Raw genomic sequence first — 19,441 nt, 5'->3', positions numbered from 1 at the left:
TTAGTATATGTGTGTGCATATGGAGGTCAGAGAACAACGCTGTCCTGGACCTGGGGAGGATCGAACTCAGTTCATCAGGCTACACAGCAAACCAACAAGGTATCTCTCTCACTGTCTTAGTCAGGGTTACTATTGCTGTGATGAAACACCATGACCAAAGCAACTTGGGGAGGAAAGGGCAGTTCATCATCAAAAAGCAGTGAGGGCAGGAACTCAAACAGGGCAGGAACCTGGAGCAGGAGCTGATGCAGAGGCCATGGAAGGATGCCGCTTACTGGCTTGCTCAGCCTGCTTTCTTACAGAACCCAGGACCAACAGCCCAGGGATGGCACCACCCACAATGGACTGGGCACTCCCGCATCAATCACTAATTAAGAAAATTCCCTATAGGCCTACCTACAGCCAGATCTTATGGGAACATTTTCTTAATTGGGGTTCCCTCCTCATAGATGACTTTGGCTTTTGTCAAGTTGACATAAAACTATCCAGCATAGCCACCATCAGCAAGAACCTTTGCCAAGGTACTATCAGAATTCTGTTTGTTGATGGGTAGAGTTTTTTTTTTGTTTGTATTTTGTTTTTTGCTTTTTTTTTTGACAGTCTCATGTATCCCAGACTAGCCTCTAACTCATCAAGTAGGCAAGGCTGACTCATGTCCCATCATCTCTGCCTTTTATTTTATTTTATTTTTTCGAGACAGGGTTTCTCTGTAGCTTTTGGTTCCTGTCCTGGAACTAGCTCTGTAGACCAGGCTGGCCTCGAACTCACAGAGCTCCGCCTGTCTCTGCCTCCCGAGTGCTGGGATTAAAGGCATGCGCCACCACCGCCCGGTCATCTTTGCCTTTTATGAGGGTGGGTGATTGAAACCAGGTTTGTGTGTGCTGGGCATGAATTCTACAAACTGAGTTGTATCTTCAGCAGGTACCGTGACCTTTGAGCAAATCTCTTGAGAAGCACTCTGTGATGTTGCTTGCACAGGTGTCTGTTTAAATGCACACACAGGTGGGCAGGAAGCACGTATGTGTGCATTTTACATAACAGTCATCACAGAAGGCTCAGAGTTCTCCACCTCCCAACTACACATGTGGAGTGGAGCCAGTTTCATATCAGTTATATAACCCTTCTTGACTATTTTCCAAGGCCACTTAATAACAATAGTTTGCATAAATCAGTTGCATAATTTAGCAAGTACTTCCTGTCACTGGCCACTTTGCTTTAAGTCGTTTACGTCCGGTAACCCGTGGAGGTTTGGCAGTTATTATCATCTCATTTTCTAAATGAGATCCTAGGGCATGGAGAGGTTAATTAACTTTCTGCTCATCACACGGCTAGAAAATCACCAAGCTAAAATTGAATCCTGGAAGTCCCGGAGCCTGTACTACTCACCCATGAAAGGGTATGCCTTTATGTACGGGGAAGCCACACTTCTCTCTGTTACCAGTTTTCACAGTGTCCTGCATCTTATGTTATTTACAGAAGAGTGTCACACATTAGTGGAGCTCAAATTGTGACCCAGAAGCCCTGGGGATCCCTGGGATATATTTAAAAAGCTAGAAGATTCAGAATCTGGAAATAGGATTTATGAATCTGAAGTTCTACCATGGAGCTGGGTGTAGCACACACCCATAACGCCAGCACTCAGGAGGCAGACTTGGGAGGGTCAGGAGCCTAAGGCAGAACTATACATGGAGTTTGAGATGGAGATTCTATCCAAACAAACCACACACACACACACACACACACACACACACACACACACACACACACACACACTAAAATTTTATAAATATTTAAGGAAGCAAGAAATAAATAAAACAGGATCTAAATAAACTTATTTCACCCTTATATTATTATTTCCTTATGAAATATAGAGTATAGCAACATTAGGACCAGTATGTTTGTTTTTCAAGACCAGATTTTGTAACAGCTCTGGCTCTCTTGGAACTTGTTATGTAGACCAGACTGACCTCAAAGTCACAGAGATTCACCGGCCTCTGCCTCCTGAGTGCTGAGATTAAAGGCGTGGCCACCACCGCCCACCTGCTGGGACCAGTGTGAAGATGATAGAATGAACAAAGAAATGGGCTTTCACTTGGACCCAAACCTCACACATACGAGGCAAGGGCTCTACACCCAGACTATAGCTTTAGTCGGCTTTTGTTGGTTTGTTTTTATGTTTTTTGAGACAGGGTTTCTCTATAGCTTTGGAGCCTGTACTGGAACTCGCTCTGTAGTCCAGGCTGGTCTTGAACTCACAGAGATCAACCTGCCTCTGCCTCCCGAGTGCTGGGATTAAAAGCACGCATCACCACTGCCCAGTTAGCCCTTTTTGAATTTTTATTTTGAGACACAGTCTCACTAATTTGCCCAGACTTGTGTTGAATTCACTCGGTAGCCCAGGTCGGCCTCCCATTTACTCTCCTCCTGTCTAATCTTACAAGTAGTTGGGCTGAGGCCCCAGCATGGCTACACGAACCGCCCCTCCTTCTATTAGGACATGGGTTGCATAGATTTTTTTTAAAGCATCTGCATATGCTTCTTTTGTTTTGGAACTCCCTAGAGAGTTTTCGCAAAAGCAAGTTGCTTATGTAAGCATGCTGTGGTCTAGCTATTTATTAAGCTAGTCTCTCACTGTGGAGTCTAGGCTGCACGGAACCTTGATGAATAGCCAGGGCTATCTTCAAACTTGAGATCCTGAGGCTGGAGGGAGGTCAGCAGTTAAGAGGACCCACTGCTCTTGCAAAGACCAAGAAAGATCAAGGTTTGTTTCCTAACACACAGTAGATCACAAACATCTGTAACTCCAGTTCTAGGACATCTGACACCTTCTTCTAACTTCTGAGAGCACCAGGCATGCACATGGTATATGTACATACGTGTAGGCAAAGCACTCAAGCATATAAAATAAATATATCTAAAAAGTAAAAATAGACGGACAGTGCCCGAGGGGGGGCACCTGAGACTGTCCTCTGACCTCTGTGTGTACACACACACACACACACACACACACTCACAGAGAGAGAGAGAGAGAGAGAGAGAGAGAGAGTCAGTCCTGGGGCTAAAGAAATGGCCCCGTGGTTGAGAATGCACCTCACTCAGTCATGAGGACCAGGGTTCAATTCTCAGCACCCATGCTGACTGAACTGCTTACAATCCCTCCAAGGGATTTGACACCGTCTTCTGGCCTCCGTGGGCACTGGCACATATATTAAATTAAATATGAATATACACTCATACAGGTACATTAAATAAAAATATTTTAAAATGCTTCTAAAAAGAAAAGAAGTTTTCAGGGCTGGAAAGCTCAGTGGTTAAGAGCGTACATTGCCTTTTCAGACCATTGAGTTGGGTTCCCAGCACCCACGTTGGGTGACTCACAACTAACTGCCTGTAACCTCAACTTCAGGGATCTGGCGCCCTCTTCTGGTCCCTGTGGGCAGTGCACTTAAACTACGAAGACACAGACATTCACCTAGGAAAACAGTATTTTTTGAGGCAGGGTTTTAGGAGCACAGAAGGCTACAAAGAGAACAGGTGGTTCAGAGTCTTGGCTCAGAGGTGGAGTGCCGGTGAGGGATGTCCTGGTGGCATGGATTAGAGGGTAGAGCCCCTGGTGTGCTCCAGTGAGGGGCTGGAGATAGTGGCTCAGTGGTAGAACAACTGCCCAGCATGCACAGGGTTCTGGGTCCGACCTCTGGTATCAGAAATAAAGGAAATAAAATAAGAGTAGGAGAGAAAGAGAAACAAGATGACTTTACAATTTGTATTCTTTTTAGTTCCGGCCTCATCCCTAGGTGATGTGACCATTAGCAGTTTCTTCTTTTAGGTCAGTGACTCTCACCTGGAAGGGTTTTGCCTCCAGGGTAAAACAAGTGCTTTCTGTACAAGTTAAGATGGAAGACTGGCATCTGTAGGGATTCTGCAAATGTGTTGGTAGGCAGTGGCCACCATCTGCAGCAAAGATTCTTCTGGTCTAAGATGTGATTATAGTGAAGTTCCAAATACTGGCTCTAGGTATTACCCATTCACCTATATTCCTTCTTCCCTTTCCATTCTTTTCTATTGCCGTAGCTAATCTACTCTTCTATGTACTGTCTCTCTTTCTTGTTGTAGAACATTATTTTAAGATGTATCATATTTGTTTATGCTGTGGAACATTTGTTTAATGGTGCCCAGATGTGTTGTATTCTTTTATGCTGCATTAGCTTAATTCTTCTGATGCTCTGTTACTTTGCCTGTCTAAAACACCTGATTGGTCTAATAAAGAGCTGAACAGCCAATAGTGAGGCAAGAGAAAGGATAGGTGGGGCTGGCAGGCAGACAGAATGAACAGAAAGAGAAATCTGGGAAGGAAAGATCAAGGAGCAAGAAAAGGAGGAGGAAGAAAGGAGGATGCCAGGGGCCAGTCACCCAATCACACAGCCAGCCAGGGAGTAAAAGTTACAGTAAGATTACAGAAGTAAGAGAAGAAAAAAGCCCAGAGGCAAAAGTTGGATGGGATAATTAGTTAAGAAAAGCTGGCTAGAAACAAGTCAAGCGAAGGTTGGGCATTCATAAGTAAGAATAAGGCTCTGTGTGTGATTTATTTGGTAGCTGAGTGGTGCCCCCCCCCCAAAGAGGCAAAGTACCAAAAGAATAAAAGAACAAATAACAACACTAACACTTTCCCTCTGTCTCCGCCTCTCCCTCTCTGTCTGTCTATGTATCTACCTCCTATCATCTATCTATCTATCTATCTATCTATCTATCTATCTATCTATCTATCTATCTTTTTTAAAACAGGCCTCACATAGCCTAACCTGGCCCCAAACTCACTTCACATTGGGAAGGTGACCTTGAATTTCTAACACTTTTGCTTTTACTCACCAAGTACTAGGAGTATGGGGGAGGGGGTACCTCTATGCCTGGTTTATGCTGTGCTGGGGATGGAAGTCAGGGTTTCATCCATGCTAGACAGTCACTCTCTACCCGCTGAGCCACACCCCAGCCTCTGCCTTTTTTTAAAAATTAATACAGACATTAGAGATCTCTTTGAGAATCAGATAAAAGCTACAAATCTCCAATGCGTTGTGGGAATACACATACTCACAAATTCTGTATATAATTTCAGGAGCACCATGGACATCGTCACAGCTCTTCCAAGACTCTCTGGGTGTGCTGTTTTGAATCTCTGTTGTAAAATGTCCCCTCCAGAGGGGGCTCGCTCGGGCAACCTTTCCCTTGTGCAGATTAAGAGACCCAGTGGGGAGAGGGTGAGGCACTGGCTCTGGATGCCTTGGGGGAGACCGGGAAAAACAGCATGTGAAACACAGACCACCTGACTCCCCAGAGCTGGGACATTTCCACTTCACCCTGAATGAGGACATTCTAGAAGCGCTGATTATCATCCTTCCCCCGATGCGATGGGAAGGAGAGCCGAGCAGCCACTCTCTGTTCCTCTCCAGAAACACAAAGGCCCCAGCTGTGGCTGATGACAAACACCTGGGGAGAGGATGCAAGGGACCGGAGGCTTCGGGTGATGGGAGGATAGAGCTGACGCTTCAGGGTAGGGACTGCGGAGAACAAACCCACTTATTCCCAGACTCCATTCATTCGTTCACTGAGCCACCCATTTGGTATCCGGGGACAGAGACCTCCCATCTACTGGCTGTGGGAGTGGGGCCGAAGCGAGTCAGACCCATTCCTGCTTTGGTCATCTCTGCGCTGACAGGCAAGATAGATTCCACACACCAACCACTAGGTGGGGTACCTGGGTGCTGGTGGAGGTAGCACAGGGCAAATTGGAAACATAGCAAGGATACAGACTGCAGCAATCAGGGAAGGCTTCCTGGAAGAATGAGGATTGAAGGTGAACTTTTTTATATTAAAAGATATATTTATTTATTCATAAGTTTTGGGGGGGGGATGCAAGTGCCACAGCATGCCTGTGGAGGTCAGAGGACAATTTGTGAAAGTCAGTTCTCTGCTTCCTCTGTGTGCATCCTTAGGGAATAAACCTAGGTCCTCAGGCTTGGCCGTAAGAACAGTCTCCTGCTAAGTATCTCACTGGACCTTATTTTATTCTTAAGACAAGGACTCATGTAGGCCAGGCTGGTCTTGAACTCATTTGTAGTCAAGAAGGACATTGAATTCTTGAATTCTCCTGATTGTCTCCAGACTGCTGGGATTTCAGGCAGTCAGGATCACACCTTGTCTGATGCAGCATTGGCGAATGAACCCAGGGCTTCATCCATGCTAGACAAGCACCCAAATCAACTGAGCTCCACCTTCAGTCCTGTTATTTTGTTTGCTTGTTTTGTTTTTTTGAGACAGGATTTCTCTGTGTGGCCCTGGGTGTCCTGGAACTCACTCTGTAGATCAGGCTGACTTGATCTCACAGAAATCCACCTGCCTCTGCCACCCAAGTGCAAGGGATTAAAGGCGTGCACCACCACTGCCCAGTGCAGTAAGTGCTCTTAACCACTGAGAAATTTGGCCAACTCCTGTTTGTTTTTGAGACACCTGGTCTATATGGTCCAGACTGAGTTGAAATTTGCTATGCAACTAATGCTAACTTTAAATTCCTCAGCCACATACATGCCTCAACCCCCCAATTTTTTGGATTAAAGGTGTGTACCATCACAGCAAGGATAAGGGTGAATCTTTTTTGTTTGTTTGTTTGGTATTTTTTGAGACGGAGTTTCTCTGTGAAGCCATGATTGTCCCAGAACTAGTTCTGTAGACCAGATTGGCCTTGAACTCAGAGATTCATTTGCCTCTGCCTACTGAGTGTTGGGATTAAAGGCGCGTGCCACCATGTCCGGTTGAGGCTGAATCTTTTAAGAGTAGACTGAAGCAGCTAGAGAGAGAGTTCAGTGGTTAAGAGCACTTTTGCTCATCCTGAGTTTGGTTCAAGACTCCCTTTAAGTTCTCAGCAGTCCTCATTGTCCGCTATGTTCAGCGAGTCTGGTTTTATCCCAGGCTTTTTCAGACCCAGGCCAGCTGGCCTTGGTGAGTTCCCGATAGAACATCCCCATTGTCTCAGTGTGTGGGTGCACCCCTCGCGGTCCTGAGTTCCTTGCTCGTGCTCTCTCTCCTTCTGCTCCTGATTTGGACCTTGGGATTTCAGTCCGGGTTTTGATCCTACTGCACGTACTGGCTTTGTGGGAGCCTAGGCAGTTTGGATGCTCACCTTACTAGACCAGGATGGAGTTGGGTGGTCCTTGGACTTTCCACAGGGCAGGGAATCCTGATTGCTCTTTGGGCTGACGAGGGAGGGGGACTTGATTGGGGGGGTGGGAGGGAAATGGGAGGCGGTAGCGGGTAGGAGGCAGAAATCTTTAATAAATAAATAAAAAAAAAGATTCCCTTTAAGCCGGGCGGTGGTGGCGCACGCCTTTAAGCCCAGCACTCTGGAGGCAGAGGAGGGCCAATCTCTGGGAGTTCGAGGCCAGCCTGGTCTACAAGAGCGAGTCCGGGACAGGCACCAAAGGTACAGAGAAACCCTGTCTCGAAAAACCAAAAAACTCCAACTCCAGGAGATGCCAGGCCATCTTCTGGCTTCTGCAGGAAACCACACTTAGAGGAAACAGCAAATACCCCGCCTCCATACACACCTCAATATAACTTTAAAAGAATGATTTTTAAAAAGTGATGGAAGGCCAAAGGAGAAGCCTTAGTGTGTTGAGGTTCTGACTTATGACCAATACTGACGATCTGAGTTTGCTCCTTGGAACCCACATAGTGGAGAACCCTGACTCCTGAAAGTTCTCCTCTGACCTCCACACTTGCAACACGACATGTGCTCATAATGCACGCTATTAATTAATTAACCACTGTTTGAAAATCAAACGACATCAAAAGGAGTGGGCAGACGTCTGTGGGCTGAGCTGGGTAGGAGAGCGACTGTATCATAAGGATGCAGCCAAGGGCATATCCTGCCTTGAGGCCCATGTTTTTGTCATGAAGACTCAGTTAAGGAGCCTGGCTTTTCTCCTGAGGATGCACAGGGAGCCAAGGAGGAGTCTAAGAGGAAGAAGGACAGGACCAGCTATGATGCTGCACAGTCAGGATCAAGTAAGAAGACATCGAGAGGCTAGTGGTGTGGGCTGGGGGCAGAGCAGGGAGAAGGGAACCGAGAGGGAAGGGTACCTACACGAGGCCTGACTGTTGGAACAGAAGGCTTCAAGTGCTAAAGTAACAGTGGCTGAGCAGCGTGTGTGCCCTTCACAGTGTGATGCTTTATAGGACATATTCGTCATCTGTCAAAATAGCAGAAGGCCTATAGCTTCAAGCGACACATACCAATCATCCCGAAGCTTCTGCAGATCAGGGTCAAACAAGATATATGGTGCTGTGACCAGGGTCTCTCAAACCTGAAACCATGGACTGGCTTGGTCTTATCTGGAACTTGGGCTGGGAGAGATGGCCAAACTCATGAAAGCTGTACAGAATTCACTGCCCTGTAGTCAGAAGTTCTTTATTCTCTTGCTGTCAATCAAAATTCTCTGTACCATGGCTCTCTCTATAGTAGGCTGTGTGTGTGTATGTGTGTGTGTGTGTGTGTGTGAGCGTGCATATGTGCTTACAGATACACATGTACCACAGCGTGCAAGTGGAGGTTAGGAGGCTAAAGAACACATTTTTGAGAGTCGGTTCCCTCCTATTTTTTCCCTATAAATTTATTAGTCTTTTTGTGAAGGTGTCTGAATGTGGGTGTGCATATGGGGGTCAGAGGGTGGCTCTGAACTGTCTCTTTCCCTCTACTCTGGGTCCTGGGACTTGAACTCAGTTTGTCAGACTTGTGCAGCAAAAGCATTTACAAACTGAGCCATTTCCATGGCCCATCCACCTTGTGGTTATGACAGGGTCTTCTTTGTTGTATATTCCAGCTGGTCTATGAACTTCTGAGTAATTCTCCTGGTTCACCGTGGGAGAGATGGGATTACAGATGTGAGCCATGTGCCACATCCGACTTTTTATGTGGGTTCTGAGGGTTGAACTGAGGTCATCAGGATTTCATGGCAAATTTGTCTACCTGGTAACGCATCTCTCTAGCACTGGTAGCGCGCTTTATAAAGACACTACAGGGACTGGGGATGCGGCTCAGTAGGGAGAGTGTTTGCATAGTGTGTGCACAAAATCATGAGTTCAATCCACAGCCAGCACTGTATAAATCAGGTATGGTAGTGCACATCTGTAATCAATACTTGAGAGGTGGAGGCAGGAGAATCACAAGTTCAAGGCTATCCTTGCCTACAGAGAATGTTCAAGGGAAACCTAGGCCATGTGAAACCGTTTATAAAAAACAAACCAAAACAAACAAAACCAGCTTCTGAAAACACATAAATAAATTAAAACAAATAAATAATAAATAAATATGTGCTCTTTTTGGTCCCCAGAACAGTAAATGTCCTAATTATGTATCATTTAACATATAGAAAACAGCTAGCAATATAAAAAATTTATATCTGAAGGAAGGGAGAAAAAAGTGAGTAAAACCATTATCTATCAGAGAAACAAACAAACCAAAAAAAAAAAAAACAATAGATAATGCATCATGAGACACATCCAAAGGTAATCATTACTTAGAAATGTCAAGGAAAGTCAGAGAAGAAATACCATTTTCCCCCTTTGAGACAGGGTCTTACTATGTACCCTTGGCTGGCCTCACACAGATCCTTTCTGCTTCCTGAGCACTGGGATGAAAGGTGAGTGCTACCACACCAGGCCCCAAGAGAGTACATAATTTAAAACACTTACAAAGTCAGAGAGTTGGCTCTGTATGTAAGAGCGCTCGCCACACATTCATGACCATCATGGTTCAAGTCCCAGCTCCTACTCCACAAGTTGGGTGTTTGCAAACTTCTATAACTTCAACTCCAAAATGGGCTGAAACTTGGAGGGGGCAGTCCTCTAAAGCTTGCTTGTTTGCTTCCAGAGTAAAGCCCCATGTCCTGGTACAGGGACAGACCCTGCCTCAAAGGAATAGTCCACACTTATACTAGTGTATGTCGCATGAGTATGTGCTCATGCACACACACACACACACACACACACGATGGAAACAGAGAGATGGCTCAGTGGTTTGGAGTGTTTGCTGCTCCTATAGAGAATTCAGGTTCAATTCCCAGCACACACATGGTGACTCATAACCATCTGTACCTCCAATTCCAAGAGGTCAGACTCCCTCTTCTGACCTCTCCTGTACCAGGCACACATGTGGTGCATTACATAGATGCAAGCCAGAAATTTATATGTATAAAATAAAACATAGAACTCTAGAGCAACGACAACAACAGCAATAAAGCCCTACTAATAGCCTTTCCCCAGAAAATACGGAATTTGAGACACAATTGGCTGAACTGTTTTTCTTAAAATCCCTCATGTACTATTTGGTTCTTTTCTGTAAAAAGTAGTTACTAGGAATACTGATTTGTTTAGGAAATTCATTTTAATTTAAAATAAAAATAAAGTTGGCAATTAGCTCCCAGTGGCTAATTATTTTATGTGAACATGTCTCAGCTGTGGATGATTTTTGTCTCTCAAAGGTCTTGGGATGGTTCTGAAGACTTTGGTTGTCACAGCCTTCCTTGCTCGGTCTCCCAAGTGCTGGGATTAAAGGTATGTATCACCATATCTAGTTTAGCTCCCGTTTTATAGAAGTGAAAACTGAAGGTAAGAAAGAGAAGCATCCCATAGCAAGGAAGGCTGATGTAAGTTTAAAGCCTGTCTGGTCTACATAATAAGACCTTTTCTCAATGTATATATGGACTGACTGTGTGGCTCACCAGGCAGCAGGTGCTCACCGTCAGGCCTGATGATCTGAGTTCAACTGCTGGGATTTACTGGCGGAGAGAACCAACGCCCGTTGGCTGTCATCTGGTGTGCACATAAATACTATGTTGTGCATATTCCTCTCACCACCCAAAATCTCACGAAAATAAAATGTAATGAATCGAGCAATTAAAAACTAGGTATGCTGTTGCACACCCCAAATCTCAAAGTTCAGGAGAGAGAGACAAGAAATTCAAGGTCATCTTTGGCTGCAGAGTGAATTTCTGGCCAGTCTGGGACATATGAGAACTTGTCTTTTAAAATAATAAAACAAAGCACATAAATAACTAGAAACTGTAGGGGTGGCTCAGTCAGGGAAAAGCTTGCAGCAAAAGCATGATGACCGGAGTTCAGATTCCTAGCACCTACGTAAACATCCAAGTGTGGCAAAGTGTGCCTATCTATAATTTCAGTTCTAGAGGGGAGGAGACAGGAAGATGCCTGGGGTCTGCTGGCCAGCCAGTCTAACAGAACCCTCAAGCTCCAGGCCTGTGAGAGACCCCGTCTCAAAAATTATGATGGGATGATAGGAGCAATTGAGGAAGGTATTTAACACTGACCTCTGTTCTACACACACACACACACGCACACACGCACGCACAGCACACACATGTAAAAATGAATGCATGCATATACATATATACAACAAAAAATAATAAAACAAAACAGAATGGGGGCTAACCTCTGAATTGTTTCTCGAAAAGACTGAGCCGATGCCTGTAAGGTACTGAGTCTGCAAATTAAACGTTCAATTTATATTAGTTGTCATTGTTGTGTCTGTTATATTCCTCTCCCTGGCAAAAGATGATGAAAAAATATACCCCGAACTGACAAGTGGATTCCAGGTCCCTTCCTTCCCTTAGGGGTTATTTTTATTTGCTTCTAAACCAGAGGCGTTAGGATGTTCTTCCAAACTCTAGTCCCTCAGGGGGCATGGTGGGGATGAAATGAACTGAGATAAACAATACCAAGGTAAGTTGGTGTCCTGATGCATACTTGTCAAAACCGAGACAGGAGGATTGTCTTGAGTTTGAGCCCAGTCTGAGCTATAGGATGAGTCCCAGGCCAGCCTGACCTACAAACTGAGACATTGTCTTAAAAAACTGAAGAGAAACAACAAAACAGAAACAGGAGAATGAAGAGAAAGGAAAACTAGTGGAATTTTTTGAGAAACTGGGTACCCAGAGATACAAAATCAGGTAAATGATGGAGAGAGGAACATAGGTGTCCTCCATGAGTCCCCAAGATGGAGAAATGCCCTGGCAAAGGTATGTTTAAATGTCAGCGAGATGACTCGGCCCATCTAAGCATCTGTCATGCAATCCTAACCACCTTAGTTTCACTTCCAGGACCCCTGCCGTATCAGGGGAGGGTCAACCTTGCATGTTGTCCCCTGACCTTCACACGCAAGCCATGGCACACACCCTTCCTCACTCACATGCACACCACACACACGCATACTCACACACTAAAGAAAAGTTTCTGAAACTTACCCGTTGCTGGTCTCTCTCCACAAAGAGTCTTCTTCAACCCAGCTCTGCCTGCAACCCCTGGGTGATTTTGAATGAACGGCCTCACATCTCAAGAGTCTCAACTTGCCCACTTTAGCAACGATTTTATAAGAATTTCATGAGATAAAATAATCCATAAGCTGTCTAGCCCAACACAGAGACAACCCCTAGCTAGTTCTTAAGATTTTTGTGGTTCACCCCCACCATGTAGCTCAGGCTGACCTCAAACTCCCTGTGTTGTACCTGTCTCTACCTCCCTGGTACCCCAGATGTGACCACCACATCTGGCTCAATTTGCACGGTTCTTAAAAAAAAATGTGTAAAGTGACTTTTCAAGTTGTTCTCATTTTATCTGAAGATAACTTTGTTCCCTAGAATGGCTAAGTTTAGGACAGGAAATGTTTGGTCCAAGGTCACCCAGAAGCAAAGGGTCATCTCTGAAATTCAGACCAAGACTAAAGTTATAATCATCAATTTTCTGCCTCAAATTGGCCCAACCCATACTCACTGGTTAGTTCTAGAAGTGACAGCTATGTTCAAAACTGTTGCCTAGCTCTCCAGCCTGGTCCTGGATACCTTTATTTCTCCTCTTTGCTCCTTAACCTGATTCTGGTCTCGATGGGAACCGAACGGCATCCTCCTTTTCCATCAGGGTTAAACTACGGTAGGAGCAGAGGGTACCAAGAAAAAGAAAATTGTTGAGAAAACTCAAAATGCTTGCTATGCTTGTAAATGAATTATGGTTCATTTAGAAGAAATCTTTGGCCCCGTTACTTGGGGAAAGAGAAAAAAAGGACCCTGAGAAGTTGAGCTTTCCCTTGATTTTTTTAGGAAAAAGAGGGGAGAGCATTCCTGGGGTCTTTTTAAAAAGGCCCTCCCCTCATTTCCGGCCGCCGCTGCCAACCTTGGCTGGGCGCCTGGATCCTGTTGCTATGACAACAGGAAGAGGCGGTGGCGGCGGCAAGCCATGCTGAAGAGATGGAGGCTAGTGGGGGTGGGGGTGATGGCTTTGAAATGGGGGTGGGGGTAGGGATCAGGGGGATGGGGGTGCGGGTGGGAGAGGGCAGAGGTGCCCTCTATTTCGGCCTTCCTCAGTGCATCTGAGCTGGTCCCCTTTCCCATAATCAGTCTCTTTGTCTCTCTGTCTCTCTCTGTCTCGCTGTCTCTCGCGCGGTCTCTCTCTGTGTGTCTCTCCCTCACTCTCTTCCTTGCCCCCATCCCCAATTTCTTTCTCACCCCTTCCTCAGTTTCTTTTCCTTCCCATCCTCTCAGTCTCTCTCTTCCCACCGTCTCTCCTCCCTCTTCTCTGGATGGACTATCTCTTACTCCTATTCCCTTCTGTTTCCCAGACCCCGACCCCCTCTTCTTCGCTCTCCCCCACACCCTCCCCCAGCCTCCCCCTACCCTTCTATTTCTCCCTCATCTCTTGCTGTTCTCTCTTTGCATCTCTTCCTGCTTCTGTCCCCTTCTCTCTCTGGATATTTCTCTCTGTGTGTGTCTCCTCAACTTCCTTCTGCTACCAGTCACTGCCTCCCCCAAATTCCTCCCTCCCCCACCTCTGTTCTCAGTCTCTGGGTCTCTCTCTCTTTCCGATTCTCCTTGTCTCTCTCTGTCTCCCTCCCTCTCTGAATCTATCTCTCTTCTTCCTCAGCTTCCTCCTGCCACTCAGACCCCGCTCCCCAACCACTTCCCTTCCCCCCAATCCCTCTCCTCTCGGAGGCTCCCCCATCCTTCAGCAGCTCCCCTCCCCCTCCCTCCCTCCTCCCTCCTTCTCTCTTCCAGCTCCGCACTTTACCCAGCGACACGAGAACCAAATTGTCTCCTCACCTTTTTTTTTAAAGCCCGACCCTCTCATCCTGACTGCCCAAGCTCCAAGCTACCCCCAGCTCCCCTCCCCCTCACTCTACACCCCCATTCTTCATACGCCTCCTCATCTCCATCCCCTCAACCAGGTCGGACGCCTGGGTCCCTTGCTGCTGGGGGAGGGGGAAGCAGCGAGAATTGGGAGCCCAGAGTTGTTTCTGGGGGTGTGCTGGCAGCAGGGGCTGGACGTCCCTCCCCAGTGCATCGGAGAGTTGATCTACCGTTAACTGAGGTGAGAGATCTTTTTATTAATCGGAGGTGGGTGGGAGTAGATTTAAGGTTCCATGAATCCCCCTAATTCTGGGAGGAAAAACACCTAGTCTCTCAAACGAAGGACTGTGACCCCCCTCTTTTATCCAGAATCTTTATAATTGGGGGGTCCCCTATTTCTTTCTCCGTTGCAGATAGACTCAATGAAGAGTCCCCAAAGCCAAACAGATTGTCTCTCAAATTGACAAAAATGAAAAGCTCTTTACATCTTTATGGATGGAGAAAGTCCCTCCTAGTCCCCTTTCCCCTTATCCTGGATGTAGGGCCCACGAGGTTTGGGAATAAGGTACATGTTGGGGTTAGAGCTCATGTCCGTGGAAGCAGCAATTTGTTAAGGCAGTGGAGGAGGCTGCTGTGGTAGTGGTGAGGGGCACAGGCATGTCCAGAGGCAGGAAGAGGGAAACTCCGTCTGGGTTAGGGACCAACCTGGAAAAAACGGGAAAGCTGGGAATGGGCCCAGGAAGGGGCCGTGTGTGATGGTGTGTGTGTGTGTGATGGTGTGTGTGTGTGTGTGTGTGTGTGTGTGTAGGCAGGAACACACGTGTGGGGACTAGGCCCGTTGCCATGGAGACACCCCCCATAGACAACCTTTCTCTACAGCCCCTCCTGGGAGCAGACCCAGTCCAGGGCCAGCTGGTGGGGGTGGTGGAGCTAGAGAGGAAACTGGGAGGCCAAGGTCACCCTGTACTGGGACCTGGGGTTTCTAGTTGGTGCCTCTCATCCTCGGAGCTTCCAGACTCCTTCTTCACTGGGATTTGGGAAAGAATCAGGGGAAGAGGTTGAAACAGGTGAGGGCAACACAGCCAGGAAGAGGCACAGCGGTGGGGATCTCATAGAAGGGAGAAATGAATGGCCAGGGAGCAAACTGTCTGGAACTGGGAGTTGTAGTTTCGTAGCTTGCTTTCTTTTTTGTGTGTGTTTCTTTTTTGGAGATGATGGGGGCTAAGTTTCTGCACAGGTGAGACTGTTATGAGGAAAGACTGGGGATGTTCCAGAGAATCTGCGGGGCCTGAGGAGGGGATTTTCCTCAGTGAGACAGATGCTGAAAGCTGTGGTGTGTGGAAGAAATAGGCAAAAGGGAAGAGGATTCTCTATGATGTTAAAACAAAAGTTGGGGACGACAAGTTCTAATCTGTTAGAGTGTGGGGTTCAGAGTCACCTGGGAAGATCTAGAATTGGTAGACTACTGAAGCTGTAGCGAGATGTCTCTGCTGAAGGCAAGAGCCAAGGCTTGCTGGGCAGAACAGGGGAAGGCGATTATATTTTGGGACATTTCTGAATGGGAGGGAATTGGGGTCTGGAGAAAGCAAAGGCTGTGAGTGGGAAACCTTGTGAAGCTCACAGAGCAAATTTTTCTTAATGGAGGAGAAAGCAACGGGAAAGATGAGTTTGTGTGAGTTGTAGGGAGAACGGAGACAAGGTTCCAAACACTGGAAAGCAAGACAGAGGTGAAGTTTTCTTTGAGTCCAAAACATAGCAGGCCTCTAGGGTTGGAAGGGAGATGGGTGAATGACTCACTAGGGACGGGGGGGGGGGGGGCTGCGAGAATCCAAGTGGTAGAGATTGGGGTGTAGTCTTCCAAGCCTAGGAGATCTGGAAATTCCCCAGGGAGCTTTTGAAAAGCCCTAGGTGCTTGACCACATTTCAGACCCATTAACTTGGGATTTCTCAGGTAGGAGTCCAGTATCAGAATTTTTATTTAATCTTCTGGTACTTCAAAGATGTTTTTGTCAGGGAGGGAGGCATTCTGTCAAGGAGGGGAAAAACAAAACCAAACCATGGAATTAATGGGCAATTTTTGTTTGTTTTTCTTTAGAAGTAGCCCAGGCTGGCCTCCAACTTGCAGTGTAGCCAAGGACATCCTTGAGCTGATCCTCCTGACTCTACCTCCTGAGTGCTGGGATTACAGGCATATGCCACCCTGTCCCGTTGATGTTGTGATTGCGATCAAACGCAGGGCTTTATGCAGGTTAGGCCAACACCTACCAGGTACAGCTGCATCTGAGAGTGTGGTTTCTAAATTGGAGAAGTATGAACAGGCTTTTCCTCAGCAGTGCCCTAGAGCCTGTGTGTGTGCATGCGTGTGTGTGTGAGTGTGTGTTTATGTATGTTACTGTATGTGGGAAGGCTGGGAATGGGGGTCAGGGGAATTAAGCAGTGAGAGACACAGGGACCTCCTTAGGAGGAGCTAACAGTGGAGTTTGAATCAAGGGTTGGGTTCCTAAGAGGGCAGTGGGGATCACAGGAGAGAAATCAAGGGGGCTGGGTCATGACCTCTGAGTATATGGGCTGATAAAGTACAATCTTTCAGTAGAAATTCGCAGGAAAGGTCGGGTGATGGTAGCGCAGGCCTTTAATCTAGCACCCAGGGAGGCAGAGGCAGGCAGGCAGATCTCTGTGAGTTCAAGGCCACCCTGGTCTACAGAGTAAGTGTTAGGACAGGGTCCAAAGCTACACAGAGAAACCCTGTCTAAAAAATCAGAAAAGAAAAGAAAAAAAACCCACACAAAAAACAAAAAGAAAGTTAGAAAAAGACATTAGCAATTAACAGGAGAGCAGTTTTGAGCAAAAAGAGACCATCTCAACAGAACTAACTCCCTCTCTTGCCTCCACCAGCTGGAGACCATGGCTTCACTCTGACCTCCGCCTCCGCAGCCACCTGCTTGCTGCCTCCATCCCCTCTGGCCCTTCGAGGCCCCCGCTTCTGCCTGTGTTGTGACCCCCCCAGCCGCCGGCACGGCCCCACCTCCGCTGCCCCGGTGGTGGCCCACGGCCCCCCGGCTGCCTGTGGTCAAACTGGAGTCATTGAAACGTTGGAATGAAGAGAGGGGTTTGTGGTGCGAAAAGGGCGTTCAGGTATTGCTGACCACCGTAGGCGCGTTTGCGGCCTTTGGACTCATGACCATCGCCATCAGCACTGACTACTGGCTCTACACACGAGCTCTCATCTGCAACACCACCAACCTCACCGCAGGTGATGATGGACCACCCCACCGTGGGGGCAGCGGCTCCTCGGAGAAGAAGGACCCTGGGGGCCTTACACACTCAGGCCTCTGGCGGATATGCTGCCTGGAAGGTAGGGTGCAGGAAGGCCCTGGCTGGCCACCTCCACTGACGCCTGTGCCTCCAGCAAATTGACGGCTAATGTGTTCTGAGTCTCCATCTCAAGGTCTCCAGGGGTGTGCTTCCCTGCTGGAGCCTCTGTGATTCCACGCATTCCTCTGCCCTACCTCCCAACCCTTCTTCTGTGCTTCTCTTATTTTATTTGATGATGTGGATGGATGCGTCACCTGTAGGTTCGACTATGTACCACGGGCATGCTCCGTAACCTTTGGGGTGGGAAAGAGGGTGCTGGGTCCTCTGGAACTGGAGTTAGAGATGGTTGTGAGCCGTGTGGAATTACTGTACACGTATTTCTGTGTGTCAGTGTTTTAAATACGTGCATGTGTTCAAATACCCATGCAAGCTTGAACAGAGCCTCTGATCCCCTGGAGTTAGTTATTAAAACCTTGTAAGCTGTGCGATATGGGTGCTGGGAACTGGACTCTGGTCTTTTGGGAGAGCAGCGAGTACTCTTCACTACTGAACCATTTCTTTGGCCTCCTTAAATTTTTTTATCCTGTCTGTCTATGTATCTATCTATGTATCTATCTATGTATCCATCTATCTATGTATTCATCTGTCTATCTAGCTATGTATCTCTCTCTATCTCTATCTATCTATCTATCTATCTATCTATCTATCTATCTATCTATCTATCTATCCATCTATCTATGTATTATCTAGTGAGTGCTAGTTCCAGTGTGAATGTGGAAGGCAAAGGCAACTTGAAGGAGTTGATAATCTCCTCCCACTCTGTGGGTTCCAGGCTGTTCCACTCAGCAGCAAGCAGCTTCACACACAGGCCATCTCACCTGCCCTGCCAATTCTCGTCACTTCCTCACATCTTTCCTCTCCTGTTGGCTTCCAGAATTGAAACAAAGCTATGCCTCCTCTGGTCTCTCTTGCTCTCTCTCCCTGCTGGAGGCCGTCTTCTCTTCATCTGCAGCGCTTAGCAACTTTCCCCATCAGAACTTCTCCCAAGCTCACATCCTGGTCTTTCTAGTTATTTGGACAGTTCTGCTCCATCTCCACAGCCTCATGCCTTCCTAGCGGACTCCTGGGATGCTTCCTCTTCTCCGACCCCTTGCTTCTCCACTCTCCCTCCAAGTATTTTCTGTTTTTGGGTGCTGCTTTCAGGCTCAAACCTATCTCCTTCCGGACCCTTCTTGTCCAGGACGCCTGCTATCTTTCTCTTCGCTCCTTCTCTATCCCATCCCCCATGTTAGTAATTCTTTCATGCAAATTTCCTGTATATCTGTCATGCATATAGAGGCTGTGAAGCAAGACTCGGGGTGCTTTACCATGTGACCCCCGTCCTTCCACCTTTCTGAGCCTTCTCACCCTCATCTGTGGCACTGAGGATGGACCAGCAACCCCGAAGTTCCTCCTTTACCACCAAGAGCTGAAGTTTTTACACTTTTACTTTTTGTCTGTCTTATTTTTTCTATTGCCCCTGATTCCTCTGTTCTTGTCAAATCACTCGCCTCAAGTGAAGAATGGGTGGGCTTTGAAGATGAGTCCGTGGAATGTTTCAAACTGGAAACCAAAGTCAGTCACCAGCGTTTCAAAGCAGGGAGACCGCTCCCTAAAGATCTGACCTCTGGCTTCCGGCAAGCTATCACAGAAGATCTGGTGTTCAGAACTGACTCCTATTGGCCCCATTTGAGTAGCAGACACTTTCTTTAGATCTGGTTATGGAGTCAATCAGTTGTCATGGTCACCTCTGCTCACTGTCATCCCATGTCCCTCCTCTTCTCTGGTACCCCCACCCTACGGGACATGTCACTAACGTCCACTCTTTGGCCTCACCAGGGCTGAAGTACAGAGCCGTATATGGGAGTTTGCACCGGAACCCTCCTTGAAATATATTTCATTCATTC

General features: G+C 47.1%; 1 protein-coding gene and 1 long non-coding RNA gene across 3 annotated transcripts in view; one reads left to right on the top strand and one right to left on the bottom strand.

Annotated features, from left to right (window-relative positions):
- LOC142832434 (uncharacterized) overlaps positions 1–13,806 on the bottom strand; it is a 25,115-nt gene extending 11,309 nt beyond the window's left edge. Inside the window, exon 1 of the long non-coding RNA XR_012907227.1 lies at positions 12,309–13,806. This is a non-coding gene — a long non-coding RNA (uncharacterized LOC142832434). The remainder of the gene's footprint in view (positions 1–12,308) is intronic.
- Positions 13,246–19,441, top strand: part of Cacng8 (calcium voltage-gated channel auxiliary subunit gamma 8) — a 27,666-nt gene continuing 21,470 nt past the window's right edge. Inside the window, exons 1-3 of one of the 2 annotated variants that reach the window (XM_075942819.1) lie at positions 13,246–13,310; positions 14,279–14,421; positions 17,076–17,535. In XM_075942819.1, the coding sequence (XP_075798934.1) occupies positions 17,358–17,535 (178 nt within the window). In that variant the 5' untranslated portion in view covers positions 13,246–13,310; positions 14,279–14,421; positions 17,076–17,357. Of the gene's footprint in view, positions 13,311–13,577; positions 14,422–17,075; positions 17,536–19,441 lie in introns of those variants that run through there. The other variant, XM_075942816.1, reaches the window with a different exon arrangement.

The sequence above is a fragment of the Microtus pennsylvanicus genome, chromosome 1 (assembly GCF_037038515.1).
Source record: "Microtus pennsylvanicus isolate mMicPen1 chromosome 1, mMicPen1.hap1, whole genome shotgun sequence".
Lineage (NCBI taxonomy): Eukaryota > Metazoa > Chordata > Mammalia > Rodentia > Cricetidae > Microtus > Microtus pennsylvanicus.
The sequence above is the reverse complement of the archived record's forward strand: the minus strand, read 5'-3'. Positions and strand labels throughout refer to the sequence as shown.